Raw genomic sequence first — 23,623 nt, 5'->3', positions numbered from 1 at the left:
CTCCAACCTGGCCACCAGAAGGAGCGATTGATTAGTTCAGAGGTTTTCTGTATTCCAAAGTGTCCTGCCAGCTTGTGGCCGTGAAAAGTTTGCAAAATCTGAAGTCTTACCGGAGGAGGAACGAATACCTTGTCTTGGGCCCATAACAAACCGTCTCTCTTTTCCAGGAAGGATACTTCGGGTTTACTGGAGGCCTGTTTAATGGCTGATCTGAGGTTGGGCTGAATGAGGCTAAGGAAGTTGTGTGGAGATAGGATGGTTCCAGGTTCTTTTGATTCATTGATTTCTGGGAACATACGGGAGAGTGCGTCCGCCTTCCCGTTCTTAGAGCCAGGTCGGTATGAGCTATGGAAGTTGAACCTGGAGAAGAATAAGGCCCAACGGGCCTGACGAGGTCTAAGGCATTTGGCTGTTCGGAGATACTCCAGGTTACAGTGGTCTGTGAAAATCATGATGGGTTGGGGTGCCCCTTCCAGCAAATATCTCCACTCTTCTAAGGCAAATTTTATGGCTAGTCCCCGACATCATAATTTTTCTCTGGAGGGCTGAGTTTACGAGAGGCAAAGGCCACCGGGTGGAGCAGAGCTTTTTGGCCACTTCTTTGAGACAGGATTACCCCCATTGCTGACTCCGAGGCATCCACTTCAAGCACATAGGGCAAAACTGGATTGGTATGTTGGAGAATAGGAGCCGACATGAAAAGTCTCTTTAGTTCATTGAAAGCTTCCTGGCTTCCTGGGACTATTGGAACCTAGTCTGCTGGCGGGTTAGTTGAGTGATGGGGGAGATGATGGAAGAGAATCCTTTAATGAATCTGCGATAAAAATTGGCAAAGCCAACAAATCGCTGGATCCCCTTTTTATCTGAAGGGGCTGGCCATTCCTGGATGGCTCTAACTTTCTGTGGGTCCATTGCGACCCCTCCTACAGAGGTGATGAACCCGAGGAACTGGATGGTATCCTTCTCAAATTCACATTTCCCCCATTTAAAGTATAGGCCATGTTTTCTGAGGATCGAGAGCACCTTCTTCACATGGATACAATGTATTTCTACTGTGGTGGAAAAGATCAAGATGTCATCAAGATAATCAATTACAAAGTTATCCAGATACTCACGGAAGATGTCGTTGACCAGATGTTGAAATGTAGCCGGGGCATTACAGAGCCCAAAAGGCATCACTAAATATTCAAAGTACCCAAATCTGGACCTGAAGGCTGTCTTCCACTCGTCTCCATCACGTATCCGAACAAGATTGTATGCTCCCCAGAGATCTAGTTTGGTATATACTTGAGCGGTTCGGAGACGTTGGAAAAGTTCAGGAATAAGAGGGAGTGGACACCTGTTCTTGATAGTAATTTTATTAAGCTCCTATAGTCCACACAAGGCCTCAGGGATTCGTCTTTTTTTTTGACTAAAACGATTCCTGCTCCAGCTGGGGAAGAAGAAGGACGGATGAATCCTTTTTCAAGATTTTCGTCGCTGTAGGAGCGGAGGGCTTCTAATTCGATCTCTGATAGAGGAAAAATGCGGCCGAAAGGGATCTCGGACATGGGTAGGAGATCAATAGGGCAATCATAAGGCTGATGGGGTGGCAAACTGCCTGCTTTCTTTTTATCAAAAATGTCCAGAAATTCATGATATGCTGAGGGGACATGCTGGAGGTTATCTGGTACTGTTTGTAGAGCTAAACAAGCAGCAGTTCTGTCGTATTTTGGCAAAAGGCAATGCTGAGAGCAATACGTGGAGGAGAAAAGATTTTCTTTTTTGCTCCAATTGATCTGAGGATCATGGACCTGCAACCATGGATATCCCAGGATAATTGGAAACATAAGTGAACTTATAATGTCAAAGCGAAGAAATTCTTTATGGCCAGAGTCCGTGGAGGTAAGAATAGGCTTAGTTTCCTGAGTGACGGGCCCAGAGCAGGGTAGGGACCCATCTGCCAGATGTATTTGCAGACATTGTTTCTTGACTTGTAGGGGGATGTGCGGGCTTTGGGCTAGAGATGCATCCAAAAAGCAGGCTCCTGAGTCAACGATGGCCGGCACCTGGACCTCCTCTTCCGCCACCTGCAATGAGACCGGGAGGACAAGGTGAGATTGGTTTGAACTAGCAACTTGAAAGTTCATGGCAGACTGTGGACGGCACTTACTAGGTCTGACAGGGCAGTTGCGGAAGAAGTGGCCGGCCTCTCCACAGTACAGGCAAAGGTTGGCTTGGCGCCGGCGGAGTCTTTCATCAGGAGAGAGCGGGGACCGAACCAAACCCAGTTGCATGGGCTCACAGTCGGGGGATGAGGAAGGGGCTGCAGAAGGTGCAGGAACAGGTGGCACCCGTGGCAGCATCCAGGTAGGTCTGGAGGACTGGAAGCGCTTGGAGCGACGCTCCCTTAGGCGTCTGTCAAGTTTGGTGGCGAGTTGGATCAGGTCTTCCAAGCAGGCAGGAGTATCCACCCGAGCCAACTCGTCCTTTAGGGTTTCCGAGAGACCTTGGAGATATTGGTATTTAAGAGCGGCCTCATTCCAGTTTGTGTCTCCAGACCATTTTCGGAATTCCACAGTGTAGTCCTCCACAGGTCTCTTTCCCTGGGTCAGAGTGTGCAGGATGGACTCGTCTGTGGCAGTGTGCTGTGGGTCATCATATAGTTGGGCCATTGAATCAAAGAAGGTGTCCGCCGAGTTGAGGAGGGGGCTCCTCTGCTCAAGGAGGTTGTGAGCCTAAGATTGCGGTTCGTCAGATAGTAAGGAGATGATAAATCCCACCTTCACAGATTCGGAATGAAAAGTCCTGGGTTGGAGGACAAAATACAATAGACAGGCATTTTTGAATGCCCTGTACTTCTTCCAGTTCCTGGAAAACCGCTCCGAAATGGGGGCCCTGGGTTCAGGAAGGGTCATTACCACTGCGGGAGCTGGGTTAACTTGACTCTGAGGGGGAGATGTCCCGCTGGCAGATGCTGACATGGTGTCTGAGAGGCTTGAAGTAGTCAGGTGTTGAAGATGGCCTTCAATCTGAAAATAGCCGTCTTGGAGTCTCTGAACAGCCTGGGTAAGGGCTGAAACCTGCTGGCAGAGCGCCTCAAGGGGAGAGCCAGCTCTGTCAGCCTCGCTCATGGCTGGATTGTCCTATCAGGTACTCACCAGGGCCGAGATGCTGAGAGCGGCTTCCCTTGCAACTGAGTGCGCTATACCCCTGGAGGTGGCACAGAAGGTATTGGGCACGGAGGAGCATGGGTTGCCAGCAGGTAGAGGAGGCTTGCGTGAAGAAACTTCTGGCAGAGAGAAGACTAGGATGCTGGACCGATGAGGAAAACCAGCTGAGGCTCAAACACCTTGATCTGGAGAGGGTGACTGAAGCAAAGTCTAATGAAGAGGCTGAGGGTCTAAGTAGAGAGGAAGTCCTTTAAGCAAGCCGGGGTCATGCACGTTAATCAGGCAGAGGAGAAGTCTTTGTAGCAGGCCGAGGATCAAACACAGGGATCAGGCAATAGCAAAGTCCTTAGAACAGGCCGAGGGTCAAACACAGGGATCAGGCAGGAAGAGAAGTCCGTAAGGCAAGCCGAGGACAAATGCAGGAGAAGTTCAGAGATGGTCAAGACGATGCGGGTCACAGTAGGCAGGCACAGGTAAACAAGACTTGGGAACAGGAACACTGGAAGCTGAAAAGACAAACCAGCAATGAGACAAGCAACAAGACTGCTTTATATAGGCCCGCCAGAAGACTCACACCGTGCGCACAGTAGTGTGCGCGTGCCCACGCCGTTGCGCACACTTGCGTGCGCCGACCCGCAGTATCGTGCACTCGTATGCGCCGTAGTGCTACTCTCCCACGCAGGCGCACTGGGAAGCACCGACGCTGACAGGTGAAGTTTCTACTATTTCTCGGACACATTTAACCTCCCACCACCCAGTCTGTTGGCAAGAGCACCTAAACGCCACACACAAGGGGCACAGTTCTTCTTTTCCTCACTCCTCACTTTCATAGTTGCCAACATTGTAAAAAAAAAATGTGGGACACTTTTGTGGCTGTAGGCAGAGCTGTCCAATAATTAGGGGGCGGGGCATTCGCCAGCAGGCGTGGCCTAGCAAAAATAGACAAGTGCGGCGCGCGAATGGGGGTGGTTTACGCGAAATTGTGGGCGTGGCTTAAATGGGCGTGGCTCTAGAGGGTGTGGTTAGAGTCTGAAATGAATGAGGGATGGAGAGGGGGAGAGAGGGGGAGAGAGAGGGAAATGACGGGACAGCAGCCCCAGATCCTACACAATAGAAATATGTGTATTCTAGAAAGTTTAACAATCAGCAGATAAAGATACTCCAAACACCTGATGTTAGCACTTCAATCATCCCGGCACCATGGTTGTTATGGTGTCAGGATGATTGAAGCGCATTATTTCTATTATTACATTGTAATATAAAATGAAATCATTCAACTCACCATAATGCAGAATCAGTGGGATCCCTGAGCGTGTCACCAGCCACGTCGCCTGCCACCAGCCGTCCGTCCTTGCTTCAGATGTCCGAGCAGAGTCCGTCCTTGCATCAGATGTCCCCAGCGGAGCCCCCCCTCACACCAGGAGTCCCCGGTGGAGCCCCCCCTCACACCAGGAGTCCCCGGCGGAGCCCCCCCTCACACCAGGAGTCCCCGGCGGAGCCCCCCCTCACACCAGGAGTCCCCGGCGGAGCCCCCCCTCACATCAGGAGTCCCCGGCGGAGCCCCCCCTCACATCAGGAGTCCCCGGCGGAGCCCCCCCTCACATCAGGAGTCCCCGGCGGAGCTCCCCCTCACATCAGGAGTCCCCGGCGGAGCCCCCCCTCACATTAGGAGTCCCCGGCGGAGCCCCCCCTCACATCAGGAGTCCCCGGCGGAGCTCCCCCTCACATCAGGAGTCCCCGGCGGAGCCCCCCCTCACATCAGGAGTCCCCGGCGGAGCCCCCCCTCACATCAGGAGTCCTCGGCGGAGCCCCCCCTCACATCAGGAGTCCCCGGCGGAGCCCCCCCTCACATCAGGAGTCCCCGGCGGAGCCCCCCCTCACATCAGGAGTCCCCGGCGGAGCCCCCCCTCACATCAGGAGTCCCCGGCGGAGCCCCCCCTCACATCAGGAGTCCCCGGTGGAGCTCCCCCTCACATCAGGGGTCCCCGGCGGAGCCCCCCCTCACAATCAAGAGTCCCCCCTCACATCAGGAGTCCCCGGCGGAGCCCCCCCTCACATCAGGAGTCCCCGGCGGAGCCCCCCCTCACATCAGGAGTCCCCCGTGGAGCTCCCCCTCACATCAGGGGTCCCCGGCGGAGCCCCCCCTCACAATCAGGAGTCCCCCCTCACATCAGGAGTCCCCGGCGGAGCCCCCCCTCACATCAGGAGTCCCCGGCGGAGCCCCCCTCACATTAGGTGTCCCTGGCAGAGCTCCCCCTCACATCAGGAGTCCCCGGCGGAGCCCCCCCTCACATCAGGAGTCCCCGGCGGAGCCCCCCTCACATCAGGAGTCCCCGGCGGAGCCCCTCCTCACATCAGGTGTCCCCGGCGGAGCTCCCCCTCACATAAGGAGTCCCCTGTGCCCCCCCTCACATCAGGTGTCCCCAGTGCCCCCCCCTCACATCAGGTGTCCCCAGTGCCCCCCCTCACATCAGGTGTCCCCAGTGCCCCCCCCACTCACATCAGGTGTCCCCAGTGCCCCCCCACTCACATCAGGTGTCCCCAGTGCCCCCCCACTCACATCAGGTGTCCCCAGTGCCCCCCCCACTCACATCAGGTGTCCCACAGCGGTGCGCGCGCTCCCCCCACCTCAGAGGTGTGTCCGCAGCATGGCTAGAACCCCCGCCCCTTTCCATATCAGACTGGCAGTGGAGCGGGGGGTAGGCGGGCCGAGGCGGAGCGGGGCGAGTCGGAGCGGGGCGGGCCGAGTCGGAGCGGGGCAGGGGGTGGGCGGCGACGCAGAAGCTTCGTCTAGCCCCCCCCCAGCCGTCTTCCTGAACTTCCACAAAATGGCGGTCTCCGCCGGCCGCCGACCTCTAGCGGCGGCGGCAGTTTCGAAAACGGGAACCGGATTTTTCGGGACATTTCCCAGGACACCACAAATTCGGGAATGAAGTTCAAGTCCCGGGAATGTCCCGGGAAATCCGGGACAGTTGGCAGCTATGCACTTTCATGTCTACCCCTGCTATATCTCATGACCTCTCAGCAGCCTCCACTGACATGGTTGATGGTATAGCAAAGGGTTTCACAGGTCCTTGCAACAGGTCTGCCAGCAGCACACCAGCAGCTGTAGAGTTTAGCAGGCAAATTTCTCTGCCCCAGCTGCTGCATCGAAAAAAAAAAAATACACTCGCTGCCACCCACATACTACTATCTAAATTCCAGCTTGTCCAAATAAAGAAAGCTTGCAGGGAAAATAATTTTAAATGTACTTTTTTTTTTCTTTATTAATCAGTTTTGCTGCAGCAGGTTCTATACATGGTACAGATGTGCCACTTTTCAGGCAGACTAAGAGGACCCCAGGCACTATATTTAAAGGAATTATTCATTTTATTGTTTCACTTTAAGCATCATTAAAATCACTGCTGATCTTTTTAATAAGTTTTTTCTACATTGGTACATGTCACCCAGGGCAGTACTCGGGGCCCCAAACCCTTTTTATGGCCAATAACTTGCCTTATTTGCCGGTTTGTGCCAGAACTCTCGAACATCGCAAAAGTTCGGACCAAACCGCAAACCATATTAAAGTCTACAGGACTTGAATCTGAAAAATAAAAAGTCCCCATTTTGAAGGCCAATAACTTGCATGGCAAGAGCACCTGAAAGCCACACACAAGGGGCACAGTTCTTCTTTTCCTCACTCCTCACTTTCATGTCTACCCCTGCTATATCTCATGACCTCTCAGCAGCCTCCACTGACATGGTTGATGGTATAGCAAAGGGTTTCACAGGTCCTTGCAACAGGTCTGCCAGCAGCACACCAGCAGCTGTAGAGTTTAGCAGGCAAATTTCTCTGCCTAAGGCCTCATTGGCCTTCAAAATGGGGACTTTTTATTTTTCAGATTCGAGTCCTGTAGACTTTAATATGGTTTGCGGTTTGGTCCGAACTTTTGCGATGTTCGAGAGTTCTGGCACAAACCGGACCCGATCAGTGCTGAGTGGTCACCAGCTCTTGTGACCAGACCCTGCTTTTTTCTGTGATATAGCTGGTTTGCCTGCTGATTTATGCCTGATCTGGATCCCTCTGGTACCTGACCTCTGGCTTGCTTCTGGACTCCACACCTTGCTTATCCCTTTGGCTCATCTTTTGCCCATGTGATGCTGACCTGTTTATGCTCTCATCCTCTGAATTTACCTCTGCCATCTGCATGTTGCCAACTTCTGCCTGTTCAACCACGTTTCTACCTCCTGCTTCTGCAAGCCCTGTGATGACATCTGGCAGGAGTTCCTGTTCTTCAACTTCTACTTCATTACAAGATCCAGGTATTCTGCTGGTCAGAACTTACTACATGCACCTGTGCCACTCTCTGTCATGTCCTTCTCTGTCATCAATCTTAGAGGACAAACAGGACAGAAGATGTAAGGGACAGCACTCTCATCAGTTCAGCCTCTACCAGGTACATGACAGTGACCTCCTGCAATCATACGTTGTAGAATGCACACTGGAAAATACTGGGGGAAGACTTAGTTTCAAAACACCTAGCAGGTTTATTTTACTTGCTGACAAGACAATACAGATGAAGTTTCCCCTTTTCACCTATAACACCCAAAGATGATCAGTGCACAGACTATCAGGATGGCAAGGCCTCATTTGACAGTAACTCCTTTTGTGAGTTACCTTTTGAGAAAGATCAACAGAAGACAACCAGAATCCTGAATTCTGAATCCTGAAATGACACAGGATGAAGTATAAAATGTCTGAACTAATATGACTACTTACCCTAGTCCTAGCTCTCATCCTTCTAGCACGAGGTAATGACCAATTACTGTACTTTCTCCCACAGTTCTATTCAGAATACGGCTTTATTTGAACTAAGACAACTTAACTGGTTCATCAGTACAATAACTGTTTAATCTTTACATATGTTCACATTTCCCCACGATCAGGGATGGTTGAAATTGACCCCTGATAGCTGCTCATCAGGCCTGATTGTACCCAGAAAGACATATCCTACCTTTCTAAACTGTGAAAGACTCTGTTCCTATTGGTTGGGTTATGCTGGTCAGAGCCATGATCAGATGATTCTGGTTTGACCCCTCCTCCCCCTTAAGGACCTAAGAAACCAAGGAAAAAGCCTTCAGTTTATATCATGGCCTTCACCTATGCAGTAACCCATATTTCAAAGTGTTCAGTTCTAACGTTTTAATGCCTGCTAGCGGATGAAAAAGGGTTAAAACGACCCGCAAAGCGCTGCTGCAGCGGCACTTTGCCGGTGGTTCGGCAGTGGTGCCCATTCATTTCAATGGGCAGGAGCGGTTTAGGAGCGGTATATACACCGCTCCTTCAGCGCTCCAAAGATGCTGCTTGCAGGAGTTTTTTTAACGTCCTGCCAGTGCATCCCCTCAGTGTGAAAGCCCTCCGGCTTTCACACTAAGACTGCAGGGGAGCCGTTTTTCAGGCGCTTTACTTATTTTTAGCCCAAAAGCACCTGAAAAATGCCTCAGTGTGAGGGGGGTCTTAGTGTCTGTAGCACCAAATCTAGCCCCACCTTCTGATATATGCTGGTGAGAATGGGACGACACTGGTCCCTCACTCCAAATCTTGTGGTCCTACTAGAGGCGTTTTATAAGTCAGTGGGCCTGTGTGTAAGATTATGAGTTGGGCCCCTTTTCTTGATAAAAAAACAGTAGGCATGGATTTCATTGTGCCAGAGGCATTGCTAGGTTTGTAAAAAACTCTGGGCACCTTTTGACACACCAGGTAGAAGAGTAATGAGTAGCGTGCCACTGCGTACAGTGGGTGTGGCCAAATTACAGCAGTGGTGGGAGTGGCTTAAGGGGCACGGTTAATTCAAACAAAATCAGTCAGTCAATCTTTTTACCCCAGGTCAGTCTGTCCCCCAGTACAACTCCCCCCCCAAGGTCGGTCTGTCCCCCAGTACAATTCCCTCCAGTCAGTCTCTCCCCCAGTATAACCCCCCCCAGTATAATCTCCCCCAGGTCAGTCTGTCCCCCAATACAATTCTTATCTCCCCAAGGACAATCTATCTCTGGGTTTAACTCCCAACCCCCCCCCCCCTCCAGGCCTGTCTGTCCCCCAGTATATTCCCCACAGGGATGCTTGGAACACCGGTTCACCCCCATGCGGGTAAACACGGCCTCACATGGGTGTACTCTGTAGTATACCCCGTGTGAACGAGTGGTTACTATGTTTTTTTGTTTTTGTTTTTTTTTACAACGTTATTTTTATTTTTTTGGGGCGGGCTTTGATAAAACATCAGGGGTCCAAGAAAACCCCTGATGTCCCTTTTTTGAGACAAAGGAATGGACTCAGTCCTCTTCTCTGAAGCCTCAGCTGCACTGCAGATGGATGAATAGAAGTCTCTAGATAGACACTTCCTATTCATTCACAAGCTGAAGCATAGTAAACACGGTTTACTATGCTACAGTGATGAAAGAACACAGGAGCATTCAGTACCAATCGCTCACTGTGTTCATTTAGGAAGGGACTGCTAAATATGACAGGGGAAGCTGGCCAATAGCGCTGAAGGGAGGGGGGCATGGGGGATCAGTGAAGGGGAGGATACAGTACAGGGTGGGTCTGAGCAGTAGGAGGGAGGGGTTAAATCCCCTTGCGCATCCCCTGCAGCACTGGAAGTGGGGGCGGGGGGAGCACATAAGACCAGAGGGAGAGGCACATTGGAGCAAAGGTGGAATGGCGGCAGCTTATCCATGTGTGCAATGTGTGTTAGAGCACAGTGGGCCCTACTCTCCCTCAGGGCCTGTGTGCACCACACATATTGCACACATGGATGATACGCCACTGGGTCCTGCCTCATTATACAGGCATACCAATGTAAAATACTTGAATGTATTAAATTACAGGTTTGTCCTTTAAACTCAGAACTATGGATGATTTTATTTTACTGCACTATCCAGTGGCCTATACAAAAAAATTATCTGTATTTTCAGGTACAAGTGTCTTGTTGGAATGAAATGTAAAGGATTATAGAATATTCTTTTTGTTCAGCACACTATATCTGTGTAAGATGTTTTATATCATTGTTCTTTTGACCAGTGAAGTGCTAATATACATCACCTGCATGCTTGTTTTGGGTCTATGACCCACTAAGTAGTAAAGCAGGGATAAGAATGCCAGCCCGGGGACCTTGGCATCTGTCACAGAGCACTATTGTGTGAAACCTAGGGAATGGCAGCTTTCATTACAGGATCTTACAAAAGTTTTTTTTTTAGGCCATTTGTGGCTGATTTTCTTTAATGCCCAGAGCCATTTTCATGGTTTACACATGCCGACGTCTTTATTATTTTTTTGTGATGTTCAGATAAATGTCAGCATGCTTTTTTTTTCAGTGCAGTTGAGAAAACATGAATCATCTTTTTCAGGTTGCTTAAAATGATTGTCAAACCTAAAATGAAGTAGAAAGGGAGTTAAGTAACTTGGCAACAAAATAATAATGCAGCAAAAAGCTTTCATGTGAATAACAATTTGATCAAAAGTTAAACAACTTTTTTTGTACTGAAAGGCCCTGAGTCATTTTCATTGCTTTTTGTGTCCCCATTGAAGACATATCCCTTACTTCCACTGTCAGTGACCGCCACCAGGGCAAAATTTTTTAAGGGAAGTCTGCCAGTGGATACACATATACTATACATGCAGAGTTTACACCTTCTCGATCCTACTTAAAAAATGTTCTTATTGCTGTTTAAATGTATTGGAGAGATAGCCTATATACTGTATATATACTGTATTTGCCAGTAATATTCACTAAATGTATAATGCAGCAGTTGTGTTCTTTGTGAAATAGGGAGAGGGAACTCTTATGAAGAATGGTTTTGGGCACTCGGAACTCTGGTCAGGGCTGCTTTTGCTATATAAGTTTATGTGTGTATGTAAGTGTATGTGCAAAGTACATGTTTTCAGTGAATGTGTAGCAAATATGCAGTGAATGTGACATTTGTCTGATTTATAAATAGGGTCTATAGTACAGTAAACATAATTCTTCATTGAAGAATGTTTGTAAATGTAGTTTTAGTTAGCAAATGTGAAGGTAATTCTTCCCAGCAAATGTGCTTTGTATGTGGGGAATGATCTGAATGTCCCAAACCAGCAAATGTGTAGTGAATGTCACCTTCTCTGCATTTTAAATCCATTTCTATGCGACACCTTGATACTATCTATCTTTAATCTTTTATTTGTGTTATTTTTGCAGGTTTTTGAAAAGCAAGTAGATCCAGCTGCAGTGGTTAAAATTTTGGAAAGTAAGTGGAGCTACTGATTCTTTGCTTAAATGGAAACTATTCGTAAATTATATACAGTATCTTTTGTAACCTGGTTTATGTTAAAACAATGTTTTTTATCAATTGATCGACACAGGAATTCAGATACAGTTGTGATTATATTGCCACCTACAGGAGGTTTAGACACTGGCAAACAGAAAAACTGGGAGCCAACCCTGTATAACCCTTCCTCTACCCAGCATGTCTCTATTTTTTGATAGTGTCCTAGGACAGTGGTTCTCAACTCCAGTCCTCAGGACCCACCAACAGGCCAGATTTTAAGTATTACCTTGGGGAGATGCAGACAAGAATACTGCAATCATTGAGCAGTAAATGATATCACCTGTGATGTATTTTAGTTATCTTGCAAACCCGGCCTGTTAGTGGGTCCTGAGGACCGGAGTTGAGAACCACTGTCCTAGGAGGATTCAAAATCTTAAACTCTGCTGAGAAAAGTCTGCCAGCTTTTAGTAGCATTTTTTCTTTGATTAGGTTCAAGGGTTTCCTCTTCCTATTGACATTAATCAAGATTCCTCACCACATCGCTGCTTGAGTTGTTTTTTTTTTTTTTTTATATGGCACCAAAGTCCTAAACTTGACTTTGGTGTGCTGTACCTGGACTCTGCTGTACTGGGTGTTGTGGGGTGGCTTGGAATGTGACCATCGGGCACTGGGCTGTGCATTATGTGCCTTTCTGGCTCTTTGTGTACTTGTAAAAGTTATCCTCTTTCTAGGTCCAGAGCTTGTCTTTAGAATACTCCCTTACGAGTGAGGTGTTTGGGTTTGACCACTTTGCCTATCCAGCATTCCAGTAAAGAGACATTATCTTTTGGTCCATAGGCTAATCTAATGCTTCTAGTGCCCCCCCCTAAGTTACTCCTTTTTATCTGTACGGTCCTACTGTACAGAGCAATTCACCTTCCCTAGTCTCCCTAGGTCGATGTGTTAAATCGGTTTCTGTAGCTGTTCTCCATCTGGGCCTCCACTCCCTACCTCAGAAAAATTCCCTGTCTTTGGGACATGGAAAGCCCTTCATGGTACATTGTACCCCCCAGTGCTACCCCTCTCTTACAAGGTCAACCGTGGCCAGATCTGACTGTCTGCTGCTTGGATGAGGACCTGGATCTTCAGTTGCTAGGTTCACCACTACCTCATGGAGCACTAATTCTTGTGTTCAGCCTACTGTTCTTTCCTGGTATCCCTGTTGTGGGATGTTCAGACAACTGTGTCTCTATGGATTCCCCTACTTAGCATCTTTCCAAAGGACCTGACACCTGCAGGAGCCGATCGGGTCAGGTTTTGCTGGGTTCCAACATTGGTGGCAATTTATCCCGGTGGACGAGGCTGTTCTTCTTTAAAAGGTCTACACCCTCATCCCTTGTCCAGGAATTTAACCCCTTCTCCTCCCTCGTAGGGATGTGGAGCACTGGGGGACCCCCCCCTCCCCTCCTTCTACTATTTTTTCCTGGCTCATCTAAGCCACCTTCTCTATTTTTACAAAGTTGGATTGGCTTGACAGCACTAAATTATACACCTCTGTGGAACAGGTCTTCTCCCTGGTGCCTCCTAAAATATACTTTTGATTTGAGTCGCTTACCCCTTCTGCTATTAAGCTGCACCCAACCATATGTTCTACTTGCAGCCTTTCTTAATCTCACAGTACAGACCCATATGCTTACTCAGTCTCACAACCAGTGGCGTCCCGTCCATATGGGGTGCAGGGGGCCACTTCCCCTAATACATGCGCCCGGCCCCTAAGCTACATGCAGGGTGCTGGATGCATGGATTTCAATGGAGTTTTCTTTTTTTTTAATGACATGATTAGAGCTCGAGGCTCTAACTGGCTTAAAAAAAGGGTGGGATTAGGGCGCAAAGCACTGCGGCGGTGCGAGTGAGGGGGGAGGTTTTTTTGCTGCCTCCCCAAAATATTAAGCACCAGCCACCACTGCTCAGAAGACTGACACATATGCTCTCTCAGTTCCGGAGAACTGACCCTTTTGCTCCTTCACTCTCACATTACTGACCCATATGCTCTCTCACTCTTTTTCACACAACAAAAACACAGTAAGGAAAAAACACTTGCAACTGATGGAGGGAATCCTGTTTCTACCAGGGGCCATCTAGTGGCAGCTGTTGGAACTGTAGTAAATGAAGCTGCATATAAAGTGCTCAACTACGTGGGTGCCCGAGAGCTTTTCTTTTTTCCATGTCGACCTAGTGACTGGAATTTGTTCAGCCATGCTTTTGCTTTTCCCAATAACCCAAGTTTGAGGAACACCTTTCCCTCCTGGTATTCAGGACCAAGCATTTGGATTGGTGAGAAAGTCTGGAAAACCACAGCCATGCACTACTTTTTTTTCCTGGCCTACCTTCCACCTGCACAAAACATAGTGAATGTCTGCAGGGATAAAGCATTATTACATATACTTACAACTCTCCTGGCTCTATTATGTGGGGAATGATGTCACTAAAATTTTTGGTAAAATACCTGGAATTGTGGAATAGTGTCTTCTCTTTCAAGTACTCAGCAATGCCCAGGATCTCAAAGGAAAGGATAGTGATGTTACCCATTTTTTGTAAACGTAAACCTTGTGAGCTGCTATGGACCATAAATATATTCAAATTAATACCACCTCAATATTATATCAAAATAATAAATAAACAATTTAAAAAATATATCAAATGATGACCATCTGCTCCCACCAATTCACACACACACACACACACACACACACACACACGCACACGCACACACACACACACACACACACACGTATATATGTATATGTGCAATACAATATAACTCTAAAATTGTGTAGAGCTTTTAAACACAATCCCTATTTATATATACGGTAACACTAGGTATACTAATAGTGACTAAATTCCAAAACCTTTTCTCTAAACACTCTTGCTGTGTCTCTTTTTATTTCACCCATTCCTTACTTATTACCACTCTTCCACATGTAGGGTCATATAAGGCTTGTGTCCCCTTTAAATTGGCTCTTAAAGGAGAAGTACAGCCAAAGCTCCTTTGGCTGTACTTCTCCTGTGGATCACAGGAGTGCAGGAGTCCTGTGACTCCTGTGACCCGTTTTCAGCTGGTCCAGGCTCGAGTAAGATCTCGACAATGCAGTCTGGATCCACCCATATGCATTGATCGGCATCCGGCTCAGCCTCTCAGCGAGCTGTTGAGAGCCAGCCGCTACCACCCCCTACACATCCCAGCGCGTCAGTGAGTGCGGGGGTCAGAGCAGAGAGCTCTGAGAACCAAGCGATCTTCGGTGTTTGATCACTCGGTTCTCAGTCTTAGAGGCACAAGGGGACAGATGCAGCATCTGACTAATGCTGCATCCAGCTAGGTAAGTATGATTCTGGAAAAAAACATAACCCCATACTTCTCTTTTAATGTACTCCGTGGCTCCACTAATGGCCCTTTTCCAATTATTACACCTCCTCATAAGCAGGATTGTGGTCCAAAAACCTACACAGATTTTCCTGGTAACTTCCCTTTAAGGCACTTTCTCTGTGTCTCTCCCTTCTTACCCCTCTCCACTCAGCCACATATGAGAGAAAAACTCAATATAGTGCTTTATCTTTGTTTGCCTTTTGTTCACACACTCCCATACAATAGAAGATTCACATACATAAGTACTTTCTCCTATCAAACAAATGTGATTTGTGTATACAGATCCTTATCTCTCTCCGCTTCCTGTATGTGATAATGTCACCCAGTTTAGCCTCGCCCCTACGGGTTTCGGCACAGGGTCCAGTGCCTTCATCAGGGGGAATCAGTTCCCCTTGATGAAGTCACGTGACCCTGTGATGAAATGCAAAGTGGTGATAAGCAAGGTCTGTGTAAAAATAAAAAGAAGCACAGCAAGAGTGTAGGTTTAGTGGAGAAATGGTTTTTAAATTTGGACACTATTAGTATAGACAATATTTTGAAGAGACTTTTTATCTTTTGAACACTGATAGCACGCATGGTGTTATATGTAACTAGTGATTGTGCTTAAAAACACTACACCATTTTCGAGTTATAGTGATGTGACCTATGCCTAGGCATCACAGGTAGAAACCAAGGTAAGGTAAGTACATGAACTTTTCCCCTCACAGGCTTTTTTCCCAATTTTGCATATTGTTTTTGGCATTTGGGCTGGTTGGGATAGGGTACCTGAAAAGAAAAAGCAGACCTTGCATTTTGATAGAAGGTTTGCTTTAAAGCGGGGTTCCACCCAAATTTTGAACAATATCTGTATGTATTCTCTTCCTTGCCTAGATCCTGACATGCCGTTTAAAAAAATTTAAATCGCCGTAATTACCTTTTATTTTTCTATTCTTCTTTGCACTTCCTGGTTCTCCTCCCGTGGGAGTAGGCGTGTTTCTAGCCTCTCCCAGACTCCTGGGAGCTAGTATCAGGCTTCCCAGGATGCCACTGAGCATGTGCAGGAACGAGCGGTGAATGCTGGGAGCACAGCATTCACCACATCCAGGAAATAAATGCTTGTGGGCTTCAAATGCCCACAATGAAGATGGAAACCGCCTGCAGTGAATAATATAAGTTATTCTTTCCGACGAAATCTGACACAGGCGGACATATTACACACAATATGTGAGTATGTAATGCTGAGAAGAAAAGTTTGTGAATGAACTCAAACAAAAAAAAAAAAACGATAGATAGTACTTCTATTATCTCCGGAAAGACTCCTTATGTCATGTTTATTTTAAGTTCCTTCTTATTTGCCCTCCTCAAAGTGACTTATGTAGCCGGCTATGTTGCTTATTAGACGTGAAGTGCTTGTATTCACAGCAGAGACTTCTGGCATCTTTAACTTGGGGAATCTAACTGACAGAATTCACAACTCCCCACAAGATCTATTGCTAGGGGAATCTGCAGAGAAAAAGATCATCAAGTGAACACACCATATGCAAATGCAAAAGGGTCTTATTTAGCTTCTGAATGGCAATTTTCATGTGTCATTTGGGATTTCACAAACATATAGGGGGGTCATGACCACATCTGATCTGGTATATGGTTTCTACATAATTGCTGTAGCAGAGCTCTATGTAATTCTTGCCTTGTGTCCTTTAGCATCATTCAGTTAACTATTTATTGACACTAAACTGGTGTGCACAATATTTCACTTTCCAGAACACCCAGCTGGATTTGAATTGATACAAATCGGCCAGTCAGGTAAGAAAAAGCACATCTGTGCATTTATATGTTCAAAGAACATTGATCCCTATTATTCAAACTGAATGTTAACTGGTTAAATGTTTATTGTAATAGGGACTCCAAGAAAATGTTCCTCGATTGTTGTATATCAACTCTTGTTTCAGTCATGTTGGTAAAAATTTCTTTGTCCACGCTATATATCTTTTATAGTCATGCTCTTTCATACACATTAATTTATTCTCCTTTAAGTTTACATGTAAAATTCGATTTTTGTAAGCAAACAAACCTTTTTACATTGACATTTGCAAAATGATTTAGTTTGATAGAAAATATTTATGGGAATCGGTGATAAAGTTGCTCAATAGGTAAGCAGTGTCTCTACCAAAGGCTTTTCCTTGCCCACATCTATACCAACCTTTACAGTGGCTAAGTAATACCTTAAGCACTGTATATACTGTAATGCCGCGTACACACGGTCGGACTTTTCAGCTACAAAAGTCTGACAGTCCATCCGACAGACTTTCGTCAGACTTTCGACGGACTTTTGGCGGACTTTAAAGAGACTTTCTAACGACCAGACTTGCCTACACATGATCACACCAAAGTCCGACGGATTCGTACGTGATGTCGTACATCGGACTAAAATAAGGAAGTTGATAGCCAGTAGCCAATAGCTGCCCTAGCGTCGTTTTTTGTCCGTCGGACTAGCATACAGACGAGCGGACTTCTGGGTCCGGCGGAGTTACGACGTAAAGATTTGAAGCATGTTCCAAATCTAAAGTCCATCAGATTTGCGACTGGAAAAGTCCGCTGAAGGTCCGGTGAAGCCCACACACGATCGGATTGTCTGCCGGATTTGGTCCGTCGGACAAGTCCAGTCGAGAAGTCGGACCGTGTGTACATGGAATTAGGCTTCTTGTTGGGGTAGGATGTGAACAATCGAACATTTATGACCATTGTGGGGAGGGGAAGAAAGACCGTTTTACCATTTTACCAAAACATTTGAATTGATACATTTCGAATCGATTGAATCGTTTTTGAGCGTTTATCGACGTTTATGAGTGTTTGGTGTTTTTTTGTGGTCAGAAAAACGATTCCTGAACACGATTTTATGGCGATTAGAAAACAGCCTATAAACTCCACTGCTGATAAACATCCAAAAACGTCCATGTGTGCATGGACACATAGGATAACATAGAGCGGAGTTTATGGGCTGTTAAAAAAAACGCCCAAACTCCCAAAAACGGCCGTTTATGAGCTTCAGTGTACATGGAGTCTTATGATCAATTAATTGTTTTTGAATCCATTAATAAACAGCCGTGGACTTATTAATCCAACACTTGTCTGCGTTCTTTCATTTTAAAGTTAAGTTTGTTATTTAGGGTTCCTGCCTGCTGTCCCATAAGGCTTATCTATAGAGGGTGGAAATAACTCCTAAACGTGTGCAGTATAGGAGATATTTTCTGTACACTGTGCCAATGAGGTCATCGCTGCATGAGCTGTGAAGAAACAGCCCTCCGTGCCGTTTCTTCAATTGCAAGTGCCATGACTGACGGCTCCTGCGGGCATGCCAGTCACATATTCGGAGTTCGCGGCCCCAGAAAGAAGAGGGGAGAAGATGGATGCGGCCACCAGCGGAGACATTGCGGGTTTCTTTAGGAGGTAAGTGCCACATAATGGGCTAGTATGCGATGCATACTAGCCTATTATGCTTTTACTTTGCAGGGGAAAATAGAGGAAATTAAACCCATCAGGGTTTACTTACTTTTTAAAATTGCAGATAGAATGGGATTATTGGAGGAGAGGTCGGTCACATGACTTTGACAGCTTACATGACCAAGCTTTCCTCCTGTCATTTTAACTTACTTTAATTGATCAATTTAAGACATGAGTCCCTATTTATAGCCAATGTTTAGGGTGTAACTTGAAACGTTGAAGTCTGCATCCTCCAACCTCCAACTATCACCTGCTTATAGGATCTGGGAATTGTTCCCTGTGGCGGCTCCTTACATTTTCTTAATTTGGCGTGGTTGTGTGTGGCTCTGCAGATGCATCATTCATTCACAGGATTTGGTGATTGAAAGGACCACTGGGACTTGTGGTACTCAGTGGAGCAAAAGTGTGGTGACATCATTTACAGTTCATTGATACTTTCTACAGTCCTGTAAATGAAGGTCTGTACCTCAGTACGGACCTGCAGCTGGAGGTATAATCTGAGCATCGCACCCACAATTCACTGATATTTTTTGCAGGTTCCAATGCAAAAAAAAAAAAGCAGCACATTATTAACCACTTGCCTACAGGGCACTTTCACCCCTATTCCTGCCCAGGCCAATTTTCAGCTTTCAGCGCTGTCACACTTTGAATGACAATTGCGTGGTCATGTTACACTGTAACCATGATGGTATTTAATCACTACTGGGTTTTTTATTTTTTACAAAAAAAAAGCAAACATTTTGAAAAAAAAAAAAAAAAAAAGGTTTTCATAGTTTCTGTAAATTTTGTAAATAAGTAATTTTTCTCCTTCATCTCCTTCACTGATGTGCGCTGATGAGGCGACACTGATGGGCAATGATAGGCTGCACTGATGAGGTGGCACTAATATGCCGCACTTATGGGCACTGATATCTGGCACTGATGAGCACTGATAGGTGGCACTGATGAGTGGCAGTGGTGAACACCTACTAGGTGGCACTGATGGGCACTGATAGGTGGCACTGGTTGACATTGATGGGCAGCAATGATGGGTATTGATGGGCAGCACTGATGAGCATTGATGGGCAGCACTGATAGTCAGCACTGACTGGCATCACTGATTGGTGGCACTGATTGCTGGTGCTGGTGGGCACTGATTTCTGGCACTGGTGGCGCTTTATTGTAATCATGGCACTGATGATCAGTGCCATGATTACATGTCTCGATGTCCCCTGCGAAGAGATGCCGCTAATCATCTCTCCTCGCCACACACTCTGTCAGTGTGAGGCAATGAGAGCCAATTACCATGTTTACATGTGACCGGCTGTGATTGGACACAGCCAATCACATGGTTAAAAAGTCACGGCTCTTTAGAGATCGGGGGTGCGCCATGTCCTAACAACAAGGCGCGGCTGCGATCGCTGAGCTGTGAGCCCCCGTGGGAGCAGCTGTTCGGGTGCGCAGTCATATGACGTCCACCCAAAACGAGAGCCACACTGTCCCTCTTTCATTTGACGGTGGGAGGGCGGCAATCGGTTAAAGTGTTACTAAACCCAGGACCCTGAATTCACTATATCTGTTCTCCCACAGTACACAGAACATGAAAATGCAATTATTTTAGTAAATTTAAACTGCTAGATATCTTTTCTCATCAGCAGTATATAGCAGTCTTATGACTTTTATTAGTGTCTGGTTAAAGATTTTAGGGGGAGTTTTCATTTTCCTCTGACCGTTCTATGAGGCTGCATGACCCCTGATCCTCTGTCTGGACAATGCTGATTGGCCCTGTACCGATCACATTCACCATCCCAAGAAAAAAACTCTAGCAATACACACCAAACTGAGCATGCGCAGCTTTCCCCCAAGGCTCTGTACTGTCAGGAGATGGATTAAGGACTGTGGAAGAAGGGGATGATAAGAGAAGAACAGATCAAACAGCCTATTTACACAATGCAAAGGATTAACCCCATAGGTACTACAGTGAGTATAACAAGCATGATTTACTGCATATACAAACTGATTTTACTGTTGTGGGTTTATTAACACTTTAAGGGTGCATGTATTATTTGTTGAAAAAATAGCACTCTGCTTAGTCTGTAGTTCCAAAGCAAGTGGATCGTAATGCAGATTTGTAAAGCACTGCACAGGGTTTTATAAATGGCCATTAAAAAAAAAATGTCCTATTTAAATAGTGTTATAGCCGCAATAAGGCCATACCATTGCTTTAGAAATGGAGTTTTGAATAAAAAAAAATTGTAAGACTAATGTTTTGACGCAGCTTATGAAAAGGGAACTCTGACTTTAAAAGGGGAAAGTCTGACCTTATACAGAATTCAGAATTATTTGGTCCAAGTTTTATAATAAATTAAAAAAAGAAATTTTCAATGGATTTTAGGTATTTATAATTTCACCCAAAAAAGAGAGACTGGTTTATCTATTTTAAGGTTATTACACATCAACCTAAGGTTTGTCATATATATAAAAATAGGTTTCAGAGTATATGATTTAACATGTTCACTAAAGACAAATACCATGGTGTAAATGATTATATGAACATAGATATTACTGTTGTGGAGATGAGTTTGGTTTTTTCCTGTACATGTGGATTTGGTTATGGTGATCACTCTACAGGTGCTTATAACAGATTACTTGTAGGTATTCTAAAAACATTTCTACATCTGACTAATGATGGTCTGTGTCATCAAAGGGATTACCAGGATTAAAGGAAGCCATTTTGTAAGTGCTAGTTCATCTATTGCTTTAGGCTCAGCTGAACACACATCAAAGGTACCTTGAAAGGCGCATTTGTTTAATTTTTTTCATGTGTAGGAAGACCAGGGACACTGATTAGGAACATAATGCTTCGTCATATGGAATCTGGAAATCATTGACACATTTACACATTCATGAGCTATCTGGGGGGGCATGGTACCATGTTTTACTGATCAAAAACTTGAAGTGAAGTCTCTCTCTTGATGGAGAAGTAAAATTTTACAGATGCTGTCTATTATTATGGTGTCACTTGTTTTATATAGTCACAGCTGAAAGAATTTGTCTGTTTTACCCCATTTAATGAATGCTTCTTGTTTCATTCCATTTACAAAGATTTCAACTTTGTAAGCTAAATATCATGGAGTATACGTCTTTCCCTGATGTGCTCTTTAAAAATAAAGTTTCTCTATGTGGGTTAATGCCTTAGTTGGCTATTAAACCCATGTATTTGAGACATTCTTCTACCAAGTATTTACCAGATTTTTACAATACTTAAATTAGTATGTTTTTGATAACTATTTATTTTCCCAGTAGACATTTTATATAGTCTTTAACTTCAATACTAACATATCAGTATACATAAAAACACTACATATACGTATACATGTACAATAAAACTGGTATATTTGCAATGTTTCTCCAGTCTAGTCCTGTGAGTGCTCATCTATGTACTTGCTATGTCATGGTTAACGCTTTCTCCCAGTAGAACTGGTATACTATGGTTTGGGCGCCAGATTGGTCACAGATGTGTTTGCGATGGGATGCCACTTGAATGTTTGCACAGATGCATATAGGGGAACTAAAACACTTGCATGACGGGGAGGCAGAGATAATTTGAGGGCTGTATGAGGACTGCAAGAAGCTGATATCAAGTCAAATTCAGGTACTTACACTGCTTGCATTATGAAAAAAAAATGTTTTTATATAAATATGAGCATTTACATTGGAATGATGCTCGGGGATTTATTCTCTGTTTGCGAGATAGTAATCATTTAAGCAACAGTATGGGGTTGATTTACTAAAGCTAGAGAGTGCAAAATCTGGTGCAGCTCTGCAGAGAAAACAATCAGCATGTTAGCTCTTCACTTTTCTTCTTTACAAATGAGAAAACATTAAGAACTATACTTTATCGAAAACACTTAGGGGTCTATTTATAGGAAGTTTACAATACGAATATCTCTGTATTCATGCAAGTGTAATTAATAATACTCCTACTGTTTGTAATATATGTGTAATAGTTTTCTTATTGCTCTAGTGGGCAAAAGGCAACAAAGAAACATTTGATCCTAATAGAAAAATAGCTATAAGAGCATTCAGAGCAGGGGAAATAATATAAGGGAACATTGTCACCTTTCTCACCCTTCAGTAATTCATTGAGAGGTCGGGCTATCTTGGCAAATCCCTCCATGAACCTCCAAATGTAAGAGCAGAATCCCAGGAATGACCTGGGCTCAGTCACATTGGTGGATCTTGGCCAGGAGGGGACAACTTCCAGTTTCTTGGGGTCAGTGGTCATACAATGTGCCCGAGATAAGTGACAGATGGTTGGTAGATCTGACACTTCTCTAGGGACAACTTCAACCTCTGGTGATGAAGTCTCTTCATTACCTTCTCCAGGGACTCTTCATGCTCCTTAAATATCCTGGCAAAAACGATGAAGTCATCTAGGTACACCAGCACTTCTATCATGTGTACAGTCTATGGAGAGTTTTGTGCAAACGGCCGAACGAATGGGTGTTCGGCCAAACAAGCCTTCAGCTGCAGTGTGAAGCAAAACATTTACAGTGATAGTATTACCACTGCTAAATGTGACAGAATTTTCCTGGCTGTTAGGGAGCCGACACTTGGTGGCACCCTAACAATAAGTGGCTCTTCCCCACTCGGCATATTTAGCTGTCAGCTGGGGATTCCTGAGTGACAGGTACATGTAAACAAACAGCGGGGATAGTATATAAAAGAAAAATTCCCACCAGGTCATTTAGTTCTGGTAGGGATTTTATGGGGATCCCAGAAAAAAAATGTCATGGGAACCTCCCATCCTCCCCAAATTACATATTAGACCCTTCGAGTCTGGTATGAATTTTAAGGGGGAGCCTCATACAAAAAAACAAGGAAAAAAAAGAGCATGAGGTCCCCCCTCAAAATCCATACCAGACCCTTATCCAAGCATGGACCCTGGGTGGCCAGGAAAGTTGAGTGATAAGCATGCACCCCTTCTTTTCCTTGAAACATACCAGGCCACACGACCTAAAGAAGTGGGTGGGGGTACCATGCCAGGGGGCACCATGTTTATGAGAACCAGTGCCATTTCCCCACAACCCTGGCCCGGTGGTCGTGGAGGGCGTGGAGGTTTGCCAGTGGGGAGATTATCAGCATTTGGAAGGCCCCTTTAAAAATAAGGAGGCCCCTCCCATGCATGAATGATTAACAATGATAAATCCACTGTCAATCACATTGTCCAGAATGCTTCTGTAAACATTTTGTATGTGAAACCATTTAATTTATTAAATTTTTAGCCCCAAGTGTCACTGAGTGTGCTGCAATTGCTTACAGT

General features: G+C 45.6%; 1 protein-coding gene across 1 annotated transcript in view; it reads left to right on the top strand.

Moving 5' to 3' along the window:
* The window catches only part of SPATA6L (spermatogenesis associated 6 like), a 112,086-nt gene that overhangs the window by 12,104 nt on the left and 76,359 nt on the right, over positions 1-23,623 (top strand). Inside the window, exons 4-5 of the mRNA XM_073634966.1 lie at positions 11,363-11,411; positions 16,579-16,620. Of these exons, the coding sequence (XP_073491067.1) occupies positions 11,363-11,411; positions 16,579-16,620 (91 nt within the window). The remainder of the gene's footprint in view (positions 1-11,362; positions 11,412-16,578; positions 16,621-23,623) is intronic.

Source organism: Aquarana catesbeiana, linkage group LG01, assembly GCF_042186555.1.
Source record: "Aquarana catesbeiana isolate 2022-GZ linkage group LG01, ASM4218655v1, whole genome shotgun sequence".
Taxonomy (NCBI): domain Eukaryota; kingdom Metazoa; phylum Chordata; class Amphibia; order Anura; family Ranidae; genus Aquarana; species Aquarana catesbeiana.
The sequence above is the reverse complement of the archived record's forward strand: the minus strand, read 5'-3'. Positions and strand labels throughout refer to the sequence as shown.